This window comes from Homarus americanus, unplaced genomic scaffold, assembly GCF_018991925.1.
Source record: "Homarus americanus isolate GMGI-L3 unplaced genomic scaffold, GMGI_Hamer_2.0 scaffold50535, whole genome shotgun sequence".
Lineage (NCBI taxonomy): Eukaryota > Metazoa > Arthropoda > Malacostraca > Decapoda > Nephropidae > Homarus > Homarus americanus.
The window spans coordinates 66,208-83,028 of NW_024751564.1; the positions used below are offsets into that span (position 1 = coordinate 66,208).

At 45.1% G+C, this 16,821-nt stretch overlaps 1 protein-coding gene across 3 annotated transcripts in view; it reads left to right on the forward strand.

Moving 5' to 3' along the window:
- LOC121854674 overlaps positions 1 to 13,758 on the forward strand; it is a 45,342-nt gene extending 31,584 nt beyond the window's left edge. For all 3 annotated transcript variants that reach the window (XM_042349368.1, XM_042349370.1, XM_042349369.1), the window contains exons 4-5: positions 4,663 to 4,776; positions 12,769 to 13,758. In XM_042349368.1, the coding sequence (XP_042205302.1) occupies positions 4,663 to 4,776; positions 12,769 to 13,035 (381 nt within the window). In that variant the 3' untranslated portion in view covers positions 13,036 to 13,758. The remainder of the gene's footprint in view (positions 1 to 4,662; positions 4,777 to 12,768) is intronic.
- The last annotated feature ends 3,063 nt before the right edge of the window (positions 13,759 to 16,821 follow it).

Here is a 16,821-nt window from a genome sequence, read left to right on the forward strand (position 1 = left end):
TCCTCCCCCACCCACATCACAGTGCAGAATATTGAACAGGGGGCTGGGTGCTGTCATACAACACGACAGTGATGCCTCAAGTGTCATGCTGATGTGACCCCAAATGAAGCGTTTAGTTATGACAGCCAGGTAGGACCTCCACCACCACCCACCACCACACTCTCCAACACTGTCCACCACCACACTCTCAACACTGTCACCCACCACACACTCCAACACTGTTACCGCCACACTCTCCAACACTGTCACCACCACACACACACTTCAACACCACCCACACTCTCCAACACTGTCACCACCACACCTCCCTGTCACCACCACCACTCTCAACACTGTCACCACCACACCTCCAACACTGTCACCACCACCACACTCCAACACTGTCACCACCACACACTCCAACACTGTCACCACCACACCCAACACCGTCACACTCTCCAACACTGTCACCACCACACACACACTCCAACACTGTCACCAACACACACTCCAACACTGTCACCACACTGTCCTGTCACCACCACACTCTCCACACTGTCACCACCACACACTCCAACATCACCACCACCAAACACTCCAACACTGCCCACACACACCCAACACTGTCACCCACCACCCACACTCCCACTACCACAATGTCCGCCTCCCACCACACTCTCCAACACTGTCACCGCCACTCTCCAAGCTGTCACCACCACACACTCCAACAGTCACCACCACCCACACTCTCCCAACACTGCACCTGTCACACCACCTTCCACCTCCACACTCCAACACCACCACCACACTCTCCAACACTGTCACCACCACCACACTCTCCAACACTGTCACCCACCACACTCCAACACTGTACCACCACACTCTCCAACACTGTCACCACCACCACTCTCAACACTGTCACCACCACACACTCAACACTGTCACCACCACCACACACTCTCCAACACTTCACCACCACACTCTCCCTGTCACCACCACACACTCCAACACTGTCACCACCACCACACTCCCAACACTGTCCCCCCACCACACTCTCCAACACTGCTCCACCACCACCACATTCTCCAACATTACCACCACTACCATACCCCTCACCCATTACCACAACCACCACCACCCCTAACCCATCACCACCACCACAACCATCATCCTTCACCCCTCACCCACACCTTCACCCCTCACCACACCCTCCACCCCTCACCACCCCCCAGCTGCCTCTCAACACACTCAACAGTGAAAAACTTTGGCGACTTCACTCGCCATCTGTGTTCACTTCCATCACATTACTGTAATACCCTGGAGACTGTATGTATGTATGTATGTATGTATGTATGTATGTTTGTATGTTGTATGTATGTATGTGGGGAGGCCAGAGCAACAGAACAACCTTGCCATGTGCAGGTCCCCTGTCAGTAAACACAGGGTCTCACAGCTGACTGTGTGATGGAGAGGTTCCTGTGCACTGGTTTACCTCCACACACCCCTAGATAGATGGGTAGATAGATGGATAGATGGATAGATGGATGGATGGATGGATGATGGATGGATGGATGGATGGATGGGTGGATATATGTTGAGTGAAGCGACGTAAAGTGTGAGACCTATTTTTCCTCCGTGTGTTCATTTTTTATTATATTTATTTATTTATTTATTTATTTATTTATTTATTCATTCATTTATTTATTGTTTTTTTCAGTGATATGTAAGGCATTTTTGGGGAGGAGGGTGTTAAAATTCGGACACAACAATAACTAAATACTTGGCCAAAAACGTTTTATTTTATGTATGACTCATATAGTATACATCACCCATCACCCCTCCGTGAAGTGTGAGGGGCGGTGTACACCACCTCACCTCACCTCCCCCCAAAAAGGTATCTCTACGGGCGGGTCGATGAATCCCAAAATGAACACTGCGACGCCTGTAGTCTTGGTAGGGTTGTCAAAATCCTTCGTCTGTTGTGTCATATTGTTTCATATAAGATAGTAGTATTTGTTTTCTTTTCTGTGTTTTTATATTATTAGTACCCCTACTTGTTGCTTTTTTATGGGAATTAGCCCACCCAGACACAGGTCACTGACCCACATCGGGGCCTGGGGGGCGAAAATGTAATAATAATAATAATAATAATAATAATAATAATAATAATAATAATAATAATAATAATAAATACAAATTATAATAGAAATAAAACAATAATAATATAAAGAACCATAAATAAATCAAAAGTGAGAAACAATATATGTATGTTGTGTTGTCAAAGTAAGAGAAACAATTGAGACCCTGCAATTGTGTGTAAATGAGGCAGAAAGTCAGATCAGCAACCTGGGACTTGGTCACAATTTTCGTGATGCCATATGGCAGCAGGGTCTACCATTAGACAACACATTATGCTTCCAATATCTTCCCCGGCGGTAGTACCTCCCTGTTTGGTAGCTGTCTACTACCTACTACCTGATTTATTTGAAGTTGATGATAATTTTGACAATATACTAATGAATATGAACCTCTTGTAAATCTCTATGAAATATTCGACCTAGAATAAATGTATGAAGAACTTAATTGGTGGGGGGTCATGGTTAGCGTACCTGTCCAATTTCAATCTTGCGGGGCCACTGAGATGCCAAAGAGGCACTCACGCGGCGGGCCACTCACCCAGGCTGCCCGTCACTCCCCCCCACCGCTGTGATCCGGACCTCTGTCACTAACATCATAATAGTAAATTGAATTAAACGTTGTAAGGTATCGCATCAGGTGAAGATTAGGCACCCCGGTTTATTTCACCTGATGATGAAACACTCTAATGCTACCTGGTGAGGGGGGGGAGGGGGGATGGTTTGGTTTGGTTTGTTGGTTAGGTTAGCTTCACCACCTCCATCATCACCACCACAATCATCACGACCACCACCACCATCACCACCACAATCATCATCATCACCACCATCACCACCACCATCACCACCACCACTATCACCACCACCATCACCACCACAATCATCATCATCACCAATTAACACCACCATCACCACCACTACTATCACCACCACCACACTATCACCACCATCATCACCACCACAATCATCATCATCACCACCACCGCACCACCATCACCACCAATTACCATCACCACCACCACTATCACCACCACCATCACCACCACAATCATCATCATCACCACCATCACCACCACAATCATCATCATCACCACCACCACTACTTCATCACCACCACCACTATCACCACCACCATCACCACCACAATCATCATCATCACCACCATCACCATCACCATCATCACCACCACAATCATCATCATCACCACCACCACCACCATCACCACCACTACTATCACCACCACCACTATCACCACCACCATCACCACCACAATCATCATCATCACCACCATCACCATCACCACCACCACAATCATCATCATCACCACCATCACCATCACCATCATCACCACCACAATCATCATCATCACCACCACCACCACCATCACCACCACTACTATCACCACCACCACGAGCATCACCATCATCACCACCACAATCACTATATCTTCTTGAAAAAGATTGTAAACGAGGATTTGGTAGGATCCGCGCGTATGCGGGCGTAACGTGAAGTGATTGGTCCTTGAACGGGATGACGCCACCTGTGTCCTTCATACAACTCTCCTAAAGTACAAGATGTAGCAAGTACCAACCTAACCTAACCAAACGGAACCGAACCTAACCTAACCTGACCTGACCTGACCTAACCTAACCTAACCTAACCTAACCAAACGGAACCTAACCTAACCTAACCAAACGGAACGGAACCGAACCGAACCTAACCTAACCTAACCTAACCTAACCAAACGGAACCGAACCTAACCTGACCTGACCTAACCTAACCCAATCCCAATCTAACCTAACCAAACGGAACGGAACCGAACCGAACCTAACCTAACCGAACCTAACCTAACCTAACCTAACCTAACCAAACGGAACCGAACCTAACCTAACCTAACCAAACGGAACCGAACCTAACCTGACCTAACCAACCTAACCTGGACCTAATCAACCAACTCCAATTCCAACTCTAACCAAACGGAACCTAGAACCGAACCTAACCTGACCTGACCTGACCTAACCTAACCTGACTAAATCATAACCTAACCTAGTTTAACCTTAACCCATCTAACCTAACCAAATCGTAACCCAACCTAACCCAACCTAACCCAACTCTGACTAAATCATAACCTTAACCTAGCTTAACCTAAAATAACCTAACCTAACCAAACGGAACCGAACCTAACCTAACCTAATCTAACCTAACCAAACGGAACCTGACCTAACCTAACCTAACCTGACCTAATCTAACCTAACCTAATCTAACCTAACCAAACGGAACCGAACCGAACCTAACCTGACCTGACCTGACCTGACCTAACCTAACCTAACCTGACTAAATCATAACCTAACCTACTTTAACCTTAACCTAACCAAATCGTAACCTAACCCAACCGAACCTAAACTAAACCCAACCTAACCTAAACTAACACTTAGACCATTATATATGTATCTTATATGTATCTTATATGTATCTTGTGAGTGTTTATGTATCTTTGTATAAGTGTTGCCGCCTTAGTGCTAACCAAGGCTGTATTGTGTTGTTACAGGTGCGGCAGAACTACATCAAGCGTCGGTTGGTAACTACCTACAAGGCCCTACAGAGGTTCTCCCAGTCCGAGGTGGACCTTGAGGCTGGAGGAGTAGGCACCGGGGGCGTCAAGGTATTGTACAACACTTTAAGCTAGTTCTTGTGTTTGTTTACTGGCTGTTTAGTTGTTATGGTGTAGAAACTGAAACCTGATTGGTGGTTAACCCTTTGAGGATGATGTTTTACTCTTTAATGACGATGTTTTAACCCTTTAATGACGATGTTTTAACCCTTTAATGACGATGTTTTAACCCTTTAATGACGATGTTTTAACCCTTTAATGACGATGTTTTAACCCTTTAATGACGATGTTTTAACCCTTTAATGACGATGTTTTAACCCTTTAATGACGATGTTTTAACCCTTTAATGACGATGTTTTAACCCTTTAATGACGATAGTTAAACCTTTGAGAAAAATAATAATAATAATCATCAATAGTAGTAGTAGTAGTAGTAGTAGTAGTAGTAGTAGTAGTAGTAGTAGTAGTAGTAGTAGTAGTAGGCCGGCGCGGCGTGGGTGTCGTGGACCGTCCCTCCTGATCTAAAGTGTTATTGGTGGGGACATACTCGTTGTGTGGGAGCGGGAATTTGACAATGTGTCCGTGAATATCGGATGTCACCCTAAGCATTGCCACCCAAGGTTTCTTCTCATCCCTTACGGCATAAATTGTAAATATTCCGTGTGTTCACCGGCGTTCACCAAGTGAGTGGTGACCTGTGCTGGGTCAGTGGTAGGATAATGAGAAGGCTCGGCGCCAAGGTCAGTGTCGTTAGGCCTACTGTGACAGGGGTGGTCCCGAGACTATCGCCCCTATGGGGCCGAGAGTGCTGCCCATGCGGTCGCCCCCACCCCCCCCCCACCCCACCATAGTAACGGACTCTTAATGTAGGGTCTCTACGAACCTAGTGAGTATACATAACTGATATTACACCAGCGAGACCATATAAATAGTGGTTATTTGTGCCAAGGAAATATAAACTAGTGCCTGGTGTGACAAACTCTTGTCCATAGTGTATCATTCTGATGTATGGATGGTCGCTATTAGGGGGGGTAGCCTACACACCCACGCGCGCACGTATGCCCCTACTACCTGGACACATCAGTCCAGCCTGTCACCTCTCCGCCCTTCCCTCATAAGAACCAGTATAATCTTGTGCCTGGGACTAAATCAGATGTCCGGAGGCGGACGTTACCGTCGCCCAAGGTGCTGGTCACTATGCCTGGTAACATTCCTTGCTGCGTCTGTGCTAGCCCGAACCAAAACTGCACAAATTGTGTTTGTGCAAGAAACAACAGACCATGTGTGGATTGCAGGAAGCTAGACCAGTGTCGGAACCCACGTCGCAGGGAGCCGACACAGGCGGCCACAGTGGATATCGCCGGGACCCAACTTCCCGATGATATCCGAAATGATAGCAGTGAGTCTACTCAACCCGATAATGTAGTACTAATAAATGCTGCTCCCTCAGTAGCAGGTGTCCACGAGGAGAATGAGAGACAGCCGCCTCAGTGGAATGGCATGTCGATGGAAAATGCAGGCGTATGGGTCAAAGAAACCTACTCAGAAATTGTCAAGTGGTCGCCCGCTAACTTATTTGAACCACCCAAGTGTGCGGCCACCAAAGAAATGATTCGGGAGATGACTCACTTCATGACTGATTACACTCAGGACCGCTTCCTCGCCCCCCTAGCTCTTCAAATACTGGCAATAATACCACATCTATTTTGTCAGAGGACACACACAAAGGCTAAGCACAAAGAAAATGTGGCAGCAATGAAGAGAAGGTTGACAATGTGGCAGACTGGGGCCCTAGATGATCTCCTATGTGAAGCAAGAACACTGCAGGAGAGACTAAAATCTACGGGTGACGGAAAGCAAAACACCGATGACGTGGCAAGAAAATTTGGAAACAAAATGCGTGTGGGAAAAGTGTCTCTCGCGGTAAGATCTCTCACACATGAATCCTCCGGTGGAGTGATGCCAATAAACAGAGCGACATTAAAACTATTGAAAGAGAAACATCCCCCTGCAAGTGAAGATGAAGGCATCAGGCTCCAGGGTGCCTATATCCCACCAAATGCTGTCCTGTTCGAGAAAATAACAGGAGAGATGGTGTGGAAAAAGGCACTGAAGACTCGAGGAGGAGCCGGCCCTTCAAGTCTGGATGCAAACGGTTGGAGAGTCATCCTCAGCACAAACAAGTTTGGCCCTGTAGCAAGCGATCTCTGCACTGCCATTGCCACCCTTGCAAGAAAGCTTGCATCCTCTTGCTGCCATCACCTCCAGGCTCTGACGGCCTGCCGCCTTATTCCTCTGGAAAAGAAACCAGGATGTAGACCTATAGGGGTGGGGGAAGTGCTGAGGCGGATCATCGGAAAGTGTATAATGGAGGTGGTAAAGGACGATGTCAGGGCAGCAGCAGGGAACCTACAAGTGTGTGCTGGCCACCAGGCTGGTGGGGAGGCGGCCATTCACGCCATGAGATTGATATTTGAGCAGCGTGATTGTGAGGCCGTTCTCCTGGTGGATGCTTCAAACGCATTCAACATACTTAACCGCAAGGCGGCACTGCACAACATCAAGATCAAGTGTCCTAGCTTTGCGATGTATGTTGAAAATTCGTATAGGAATCCTTCAGACCTCTACATAGTAAACAACAAGGCTCTACGAGGTGATACCATCCTACAGTCGACCGAGGGAACAACACAGGGGGACCCCGTTGCAATGGCAATGTATGCAATAGGCCTATCAGTGCTCCAACAAGAAATAAAGTATGAAACAACTGGGGTCAAACAAGTGGCATATGCTGATGACCTCACAGGAGCAGGAAAAGTGGAGGACATCAAAAAGTGGTGGGACCTGGTAACATCGCGAGGTCCACAAATAGGGTACCACCCAAACGCCAGCAAATCCTTCCTCATCGTGAAGCCAGATCATTATGATCGGGCTGTGGAGGTTTTCGGCGAAAGTGAGGTCAAAATAACTAAGGACGGCCAAAGACATCTAGGCGCAGTAATTGGCACTACGGACTTCAAGACCCAGTACGTAGGGGGAAAGGTGAATGAGTGGGTTAGCGAAATCCATGCTCTATCGGAGATTGCTAACACAGAGCCACATGCGGCCTTTGCAGCATTCACACATGGAGTCAAGCATCGTTGGAACTACCTGATGCGTACCATCCCAGAGATCCGACCCCGCCTCCACCCTTTGGAAGAAGCAATCAGTGTCAAGCTCATTCCCAAACTAGTGAAACACCACGACTTAACCCCAGTAGAAAGAACACTTCTTGCACTTCCACCAAGACTGGGAGGGATGGGACTAACTAATCCAGAGGAGATTGCTGACTCTGAACATCAAAATTCACTTAAGCTCACGGCAGCCCTCACTGATCACATAATAGCCCAGAATGCAACAGGGGAAGTGGACACCAGCGAAGTTAATAAGATCCGTAGGTCCATTACAACAGATCGGCAGCACTGCCAAAATGACATGTTGCAGCAACTATTGCTGCAGGTTCCAGAAAATTTGACAAAAAAAGTAGCTATAGCGCAGGAGGTGGGCGCCTCGAACTGGTTAACTACGTTACCGATAAGGGCAAATGGTTTCAGCCTTAACAAACAAGAATTTACAGATGCCATTGCTCTAAGGTACGGTTGGCCAGTAGATGGTTTGCCCTCCCAATGCGTGTGTGGCTATTCCTATGATGGCGATCACGCCATGGTTTGCAAGAAGGGGGGCTTCATATGCATGAGGCATGACGAGGTAAGGGATCTCACAGCAAATATGTTGAAGGAAATCTGCCGGGACGTCATGGTAGAACCGACCCTCCTTCCACTGGATGGCGAGATCCTCCAACACAGGACCTCAAACACATCTAACGAAGCCCGTGTGGACGTCAGTGCTCGAGGATTCTGGACGCGGGGACAGCGAGCTTTCTTCGACATCAGGATTTTTGATCCCATGGCCGTTTGTCACCGTAACCTAGCTCTCGATGCTGCGCATAGGAGGAACGAGAACGACAAGAGAAGGGCATATGGGGAGAGAATTCAAAATGTTGATCAAGGCAGCTTCACTCCTCTAGTGTTCACAACCTCTGGTGGGATGGGCCCAAGTGCAAGATGTTTCTACGCCAGACTCGCGGAGCTGATCTCCGAACAGAAGCAGCAGCCCAGAAGTTATGTCACAGCCTGGATGAGATGTCGACTGTCCTTCTCTCTCCTTCGGTCGGCTTTGCTCTGCCTCAGGGGAACGAGAGCTTCTGCCCCTACTCCGACAACTGCTGCAGATATTGACTATGTGGCTACAGTCACGGAATGCCGCATGGATCTGCAGCTCAACTAATTTAACACAGATAGGATAGCTTCTTATGTATTAGGATATTTAATATTAAGGTAAATAAATGGTGGCGAAGGTGTGGCTATTGGGGGAGGCTGGAGGCCACGTTACAAAAAAAAAAAAAAAAAAAAAAAAAAAAAAAGTAGTAGTAGTAGTAGTAGTAGTAGTAGTAGCAGCAGTAGTAGTAGTAGTCCCACCAGGATGGCACAGTAGGTTAATATAAAGAGCTCCTGCACCACACCTCACAGGCACAGTGTATTATATATATCCTTTTACATGTCTTCCATCACCCAAGGTCGAGTGTCACAACTCTATCAACATACAGTATAAACTCTGGTATGAATACTTAATAAGAACTAGAAATAATAATGCTTGTTTATATAAAGGACGGACACACACACACACAGGAAGACATTAATAAAACCAGGTTTAGATATGAGAGGCACAAGTGTTGACCCGACCACTCTGCCACCCACTCTACCAACTATCCTGCCACCCACCGCCCACTCTTACCATTTATCCTGCCACCCACCGCTCATCCTGCATGTCTCTAATCGCCCATCCTGACACCCACCCACTCACCCACCCACCCAACACCACCCACCCTGCCACCCACGTTAATATTTTCCTCTTGGCTGAGAAAGATGAGAAGGCCTCTTATGTGGGACACTTAAGCTGCCTCTCTCTCTCTCTCTCTCTCTCTCTGGGGTATTCTCAGATGGACTTATTATCACCGTATGTTTTTTTATCTTAACTGTGATAGTTTAGGTTAGGTTAGGTTAGATTAGGATTGGTTAGGTTTGGTTTGGTTAGATTAGGATTGGTTAGGTTAGGTTAGGTTAGGTTTGGTTAGGTTAGGTTTGGTTAGGTTAAGATAAGGTTAGGTTGGGTTAGGTTAGATTTGGTTAGGTTTGGTTAGGTTAGGTTTGGTTAGGTTAAGATTAAGGTTAGGTTGGGTTGGGTTAGGTTAGGTTAAATTAGCCAGTTAGAGGTAGGAATATCTTACCCAAGACCTCAAGAGAGTGTCGACCCAGGAAGTCAAGATGAGGTATATGAGAGGCCAATATCCTTATCCTGGCCCACTCATCCCAACATCCCCCCCCTCTGACCCACTCATCCCCCCCTGACCCACTCCCCCCCGGGTTAAAGGTGAACTTCCTCGCCCATTATTGTGTCTTTCAAGAGCTGTTTTCTTTCCTCTTCATAAAATACAAAAAAAGTTGAGGAGGAATGTTTTTGTGGCCTTGATTTATTGTTTTTGTGGTCCAAGTTTATTTATTTTTTGTGGCCTTGATTTATTGTTTTTGTGGTATCTTGACCTGACAACCTAACCTAACCTATCAATGTAACTCAACCATACATAACCTAACCTAACCTAACCAAATCAAATTCAAAATATAGTACATTTACAGACGACCACCCAACCACTGTAGCAGTAGACACACACACACACACACACACACACACACACACACACACACACACACACACACACACACACACACACAACTCTTACCAAACACAGACCAAAAAATCATAATAATAATAATAAAAATAAATAAAAATAATTCAACTTCTCATCAATATAATTAAAAAATCCCCCCCAAGTGGTCAATCACCATTAACCATAACATTAACCTCTCAGTATTATTATTTCTTCAGTGTTTATTATGATTCAGTTCTGGTTGTTTACGTGGTCAAGTGTTGGCCGCCATCTTGTACTGTATACCTGTTGTGTGTTTGTGTTTTCTTGTTTCAATTGTGTGTTTTTAACCTGATGTTGTTGTTGTTGTTGTTTATATGTCTGGGGTTTAACTATAGTCAGGTCTTTTACACAACAGCAGCCTAGGAGTTAATATCCCCCCCCCACCTCACTTTTTTTTTTAGGAAAATTGACAACCAATTAAATGAATTCCAAGGTTACACTTAACTCCATTGTACTGGTCAGAGGCACACAAGTACAATATAGTAACTTATATCATATACTGTGTAGACAATATTGTTTACATCAGGTTTAGCGAATCATTACTATCCTTTTAGTGTACAACAGAGACAGAGGCTCTCACCTTGAGCTGCTCCGTGTACTATCAGCACTGTGTCCGGCAGCAGCAGTCATCGTACTCTAAGTCAATGTTTGATAAGGTCACACTTGACGTGAGGGTTTTATTGAAGAGTTTTGCTTTACATGAAGGTAATGTGGCTGTTTGATAACAAGCTCTAACTGTAGTTTAGCTTTCTGTTACAGTGGGGAAGATACGCGCTTCTTCAGCATTACTGAGTGCTAATACTGAGAAACATTTTGCTTATCTCAGACAACAGACCAAACTTGTAAACACGAGAAGTTTCACCTCACTGATAAATGATCAATTGTTCCGTTTACCTTGTTATCATATACGGATGTCTCGCGCCGTCGGATTCAGTAAATAGTTAATCAAATGATCTCAAATACTTATGGATACATATTATTATTTGTGGGTTTGATACAGTGTGTCATGTCTGCGGCCGATCACTGCTTTCTAGTGTGTAATGTGGCCGATTACTGTGTAATGGTTGTGGACCCCTGATCGGCGGCGGTAACCCTTGTTATGTGATGTCATAACTAATAACAGCTGTCACCTCACGTCTACATCCTCTCAGCTTGGCAGTTTCTATGAGTAGTAACAACTTGACACCGACTGACTAGTGGAGGCTTAATGTAGAGATGAATTACCTATACACCTGACCTTAGCCACTAATCGTGCCCGGTACAGTGCTGACACGCGGCTTATTGACGGGCCTCCCTGGTTAAAGATGTATGGTGAGGAGGGGATCACGCACCACCTGACAAATTCCCGTCTTGGTTGCTGTATTTTTCTCTCAAAACATTAGCTTGTCCGCTGGGCGAGTGCTGGGCATAGGGACATAAAAAATCACTTACCCGGCCCCTAGTCCAACCACTACTAATCTCCACAGCCTGGTTGGTACACTAAGTAGCTCTATACAACAACAACAGTTAAGGTCTTTAAACCATTACACAGGAATTAGTTAACCCCCTCACATCATTACCTCCACATGTTTCATTAACCATAAATTATCCTCTTCGGTCACTTTACTGCACAGAACTAAGTGGCATACACGTCTTAACAACACTGTAACTCTTCCTTGATCAACACCCGCTAGTATTACACGTTAATTTGTTTACCATGAAACACTCTCCCCCTCCCCTCCCTCCTCCTTAGTCACGTTAACTCAGTTCTTGTACTAAATGTATCAAAGCCACACCTTCCACTCCATCATCTTCCACATCTTCCACATCCTCCACATCCTCCACATCCTCCACATCAAGCAAACAAACCACAACCATACACATAGAGTCTAGACTGTGTCCACATTTTACATCCAATAGGTAAACAAACTTCTATGTACAGAACTAAACAAACAATGTACTGGAAATACTCTATAAAACTCAACGCCACAATATCCTGATCACTTTGTCGCCTCCATTCTGTAATCTCTTTTTTTTTTGCACTACCACTCACAGGTTGAATATGGGGTGCACAATAAACTAGCTGTTGTCTGCGGGTAAAAAATTCAATCTGTCTTGCAGGAAATTCCACCATAATCGACCTCCTCGACTAATCCTTCCTCCTCTTCCCCTTGGCACAGAATAATCGACCTGCTTGGCTAATCCTTCCACCTCATAATCGACCTCCTCGACTAATCCTTCCCCATCTTCTCCTTGGCACAGATTGACGGTGGGGGCGTGACCCTGGTAGTCCCGCCGAGGCAGCAGGCAGCTCAAGACGTCTTCAGGATCATCAAGAAAGAGGTAGAGCTCCCGGTCACAGCTCCCCCCACCGCCCACGTCGCCTCCGCCCACAACAAGAACCTGAGTCTCACAGCGAGGGACGTGGAGAGGGATCGAGGTCGACCTTTGACCAAGTACGAGAGGAACATGATGATCTTCAACTGGCTCCAGACGCTTGAGGAAACCGCTTATGATATTATGTCTTGAAGGAGGAGGAAGAGGGGGTGGGGCGAGATGCAGGAAGGAGACGAAGAAGAAGAGGAGGAGGAGAAGGCACAGAAGGAGGTGGTGGTAGGGAGAGAAGTGGAAGAAATGGATGATATTATGATGGACTGGTAATAAAAGATGAAGAAATACAAACGAAAATAAACACAAGATAAAAACAACAAAATCATCATCAACTATAATAAATAAGGTGAAGGAAATATAACGATAAGACGAATAATTATGAGAATAAGAAAAAAAAATATCAACGAACGAAAGAAAATCACACACACAAGACACAAACATTAAACCTGTGTCAGTGTACAGTATAACCTCTTCCTCCTCCTCCCTCCCCCCTACCCAAACACACGGACACACACACACACACACACACATACACTTAACAAACATAAAACACCACAGAATCAAGCAATCAATCAATCAATCAAGCAACACCTATTCGAAACTGGTATCAAAACTCGAGTGTACGTGTTAACAATGAGAGAGGTGTCGTATGATAGAACTTGAGAAACAAATTATAGAAACAAGAAGAAGAGAGAGAGAGAGAGATGAGAAATAAGACATAATGAACAATAACAATAATAATAATAAATAAACAAAACTGAATGAGAAAATGATCGTTTACATTACAAAATCTCACACGTAAAAAAAAAAAAATTCCCAGAAATAAAAGTTTACCCTAATGATAAACAAAAGATCGAGAGAGAAAAAAAGAAGCCATTTGAATATTGTGATAAAAAAAAAAAGTGTCTCAAAAAAATGTATACACTCTGCCTTACTTTTTTTCGCGTTAACTGCTGGTTTAATGAGGCAATATACACGACAATATGAATGTTTGTTTGTATACATTTTTCTGAGACACCGAGGATAAGGGATGAAGGAGTGTGTGGGGGACCAGAACTGGGGAAGGATGGACGACTGACTCACCTTACGACCATGATGGAGGATGTGGCGTGATGTTGGAGGATGTGGCGTGATGTTGGAGGATGTGGCGTGATGTTGGAGGATGTGGCGTGATGTTGGAGGATGTGGCGTGATGTTGGAGGATGTGCGTGATGTTGGAAGATGTGGCGTGATGTTGGAGGATGTGTGTGATGTTGAAGGATGTGGCGTGATGTTGGAGGATGTGTGTGATGTTGGAAGATGCTGCGTGATGTGGTATGATGTGGAGTATTTGTGAGGCTAAAACACTCGTTCACACACACACACACACACACACAGAGCACAGCGGTAATGAAGGAGTCAGGCACCAGCCAGCGACATAGACAGGCACTCTGAGGCACTAAATGACACTAAGAAAAACAAGTGCCAGAGGGAAGGAGAGTGTTGATAATGTGTGTGACGACTTGTAAGAAGACGAGGAAGAGAAACTGATAATATGAACCAAATATTTATATCACCTGTGTTCATGACGAGCTTCCAACCCACGACCACCAGGGTGGGCAGCTAAGACGGCGGGTAACAACAAGAGGTTGTCTTGATGTTGAGAACTGTGTGTACACACTATTGAGGATGGCCGGCCCAAGGGCCACCTAGGTGTGAATTTGTTTAAGGTATAGAAGCTGTCGCTTCTACAACAACCACAAACTAAGTTAACGAGCTGCATGACCCAGTGTCAAGGAATAGTTCGAGAAGACCGGACTACTCGCCAACTGCACTCGCTAACCATTACCCCGGAATACGATCCGCAAATCGATTAACAACCAGGTTCCCAATTACTGCTGGGTAGACAGAGGCAAATGGCGTAAAGAAACTTGCCCATAGTTTCACTCTGCCAGGGGATCAAACCCAGGTTCGCACTTGCGAGGCGAGTATGCTGACCATTACACCACAAGTCGCCATTACTGAGTACTGTGTGTGTGGGTGTACAGACCATGGAATTACAGGTTACAGAAAAACGTCGGGGTGCGGCGGCTGAGTGGGTCACTAGATGCAGTATTCGCCTCTTGTCCTAAGGATCACTGGTTCGATTCCGGGGCACTCCTAGTCCGCCCAGTTGTAAATGAATACCTAAATTTGCAGTTGGAGAAGTGAAGGCGATCGAGTGCAGTGCTGGACACGCTGTCTCCTCGTGTACTGAAGGCTTACCATACAGTGTGTTGAATCCACACTGTACCAAACGGGTCTTCAGGCGTATGGGAGCCACATGTACAATAAAAGGTGAACATTGAGGCGATTTGTGGACAATTACCTAAGTTGAAAAGAAATTCTCATGGTGGTGAGGGTTGAGGGCTGACCCATGGTGAGGGCTGAGGGCTGAGGGCTGACCCATGGCGGGGGCCAAGGACAGGGCTTCTGAACCAATGGAAAAGAACTGTAACACGTCAGACTGTGGAGGTAAAACAACAACAAGAGAAGGGTGGAAGAGAGAGAGGAAAGTGAGACAAAGGGAGACAGACGAAAGAGAGAGACGAGAGAGAGAAGAAGAAAGTGAGAGACAAAGAGAGAGAGAGAGAGAGAGAGTGGCGAAAGTGAGAGACAGGGAGAGACGAAAGTGAGAGAACAGTGAAAACGAAAGGGAGAGACAAAGAATGTGTGAGAGAAAGAGACAGACAGAGACGGAAGCGAGAAAAGGAATAGACAGAGACGCCAAAGCTCAACTATTTAGACAGGCGCTGACAGGAGTTAATAAAAAAAAATCCAGAGTAGACAAACATACATACATAGTAAATAAAGAGGGAAAGTATTATGGTAGTACAGGACAGAGAGAGACAGAGATATCCTTACAACTATCACCTGTTTTGACCTGACCTGACCTGGCCTGACCCAACCATTACCCGACTCCACACAGGTTTCCAATGACATCATGGGAATGGGATACTCTCCTTACCATCTCAAAGGTCAATGAGCTGGGCTGGGCTAGGTCAGGTCAGGTCAGGTCAGGTCACTCAGAATGACACACCCCCCCCCCCTAAGTGTATAAATCTATTTCATTTGAGAAAAACATGACATACAAACGTACTATACACAAAAAAAATTAATATATATATAAATAATGTGGTTCTAGTAGCTTTTAAATGTATGTGCATGTATAGAAGTGTATAGTGTATAATGTATAATGTATATATATATAAACCCCTCCAGAACACGCTTCATTGTGTGTGATAACGAGATTTTTAATAATGATGATGATGATGATGATAATGATGATGATGGTAGTGGTGGTAGTGATGATGGTGGTGATGATGATGATGATGGTGATGATGATGATAATGATGATGATGATGACAAAGAGTATTGATAAGGCCATTAGTGAGTGGTGATACAGCAATAACAGTGACGACAGAAACATGATGATAACACGATTAGAGTATGAGTGATGGTGACAATGATGATGATGATGATGTTGATGATAATGATAATAATGGTGATGATGGTGGTGACTGATGATGATGATGATAATGGTGATGATGGTGACAACGATGATGATGATAATGGTGGTGACAATGATGATGATAATGATGAAGATGATGATGATGATGGCAATGATGGTGACAATGATGATGATGATAATGGTGGTGACAATGATGATGATGATAATGATGAAGATGATGATGATGATGATGGCAATGATGGTGACAATGATGATGATGATAATGGTGGTGACAATGATGATGATGATGATGATAATGATGAAGATGATGATGATGATGATGGCAATGATGGTGACAATGATGATGATGATGATAATGATGATGATGATGATGGCAATGATGGTGACAATGATGATGATGATGATGGTGACAATGATGATGGTGGTGATAAATG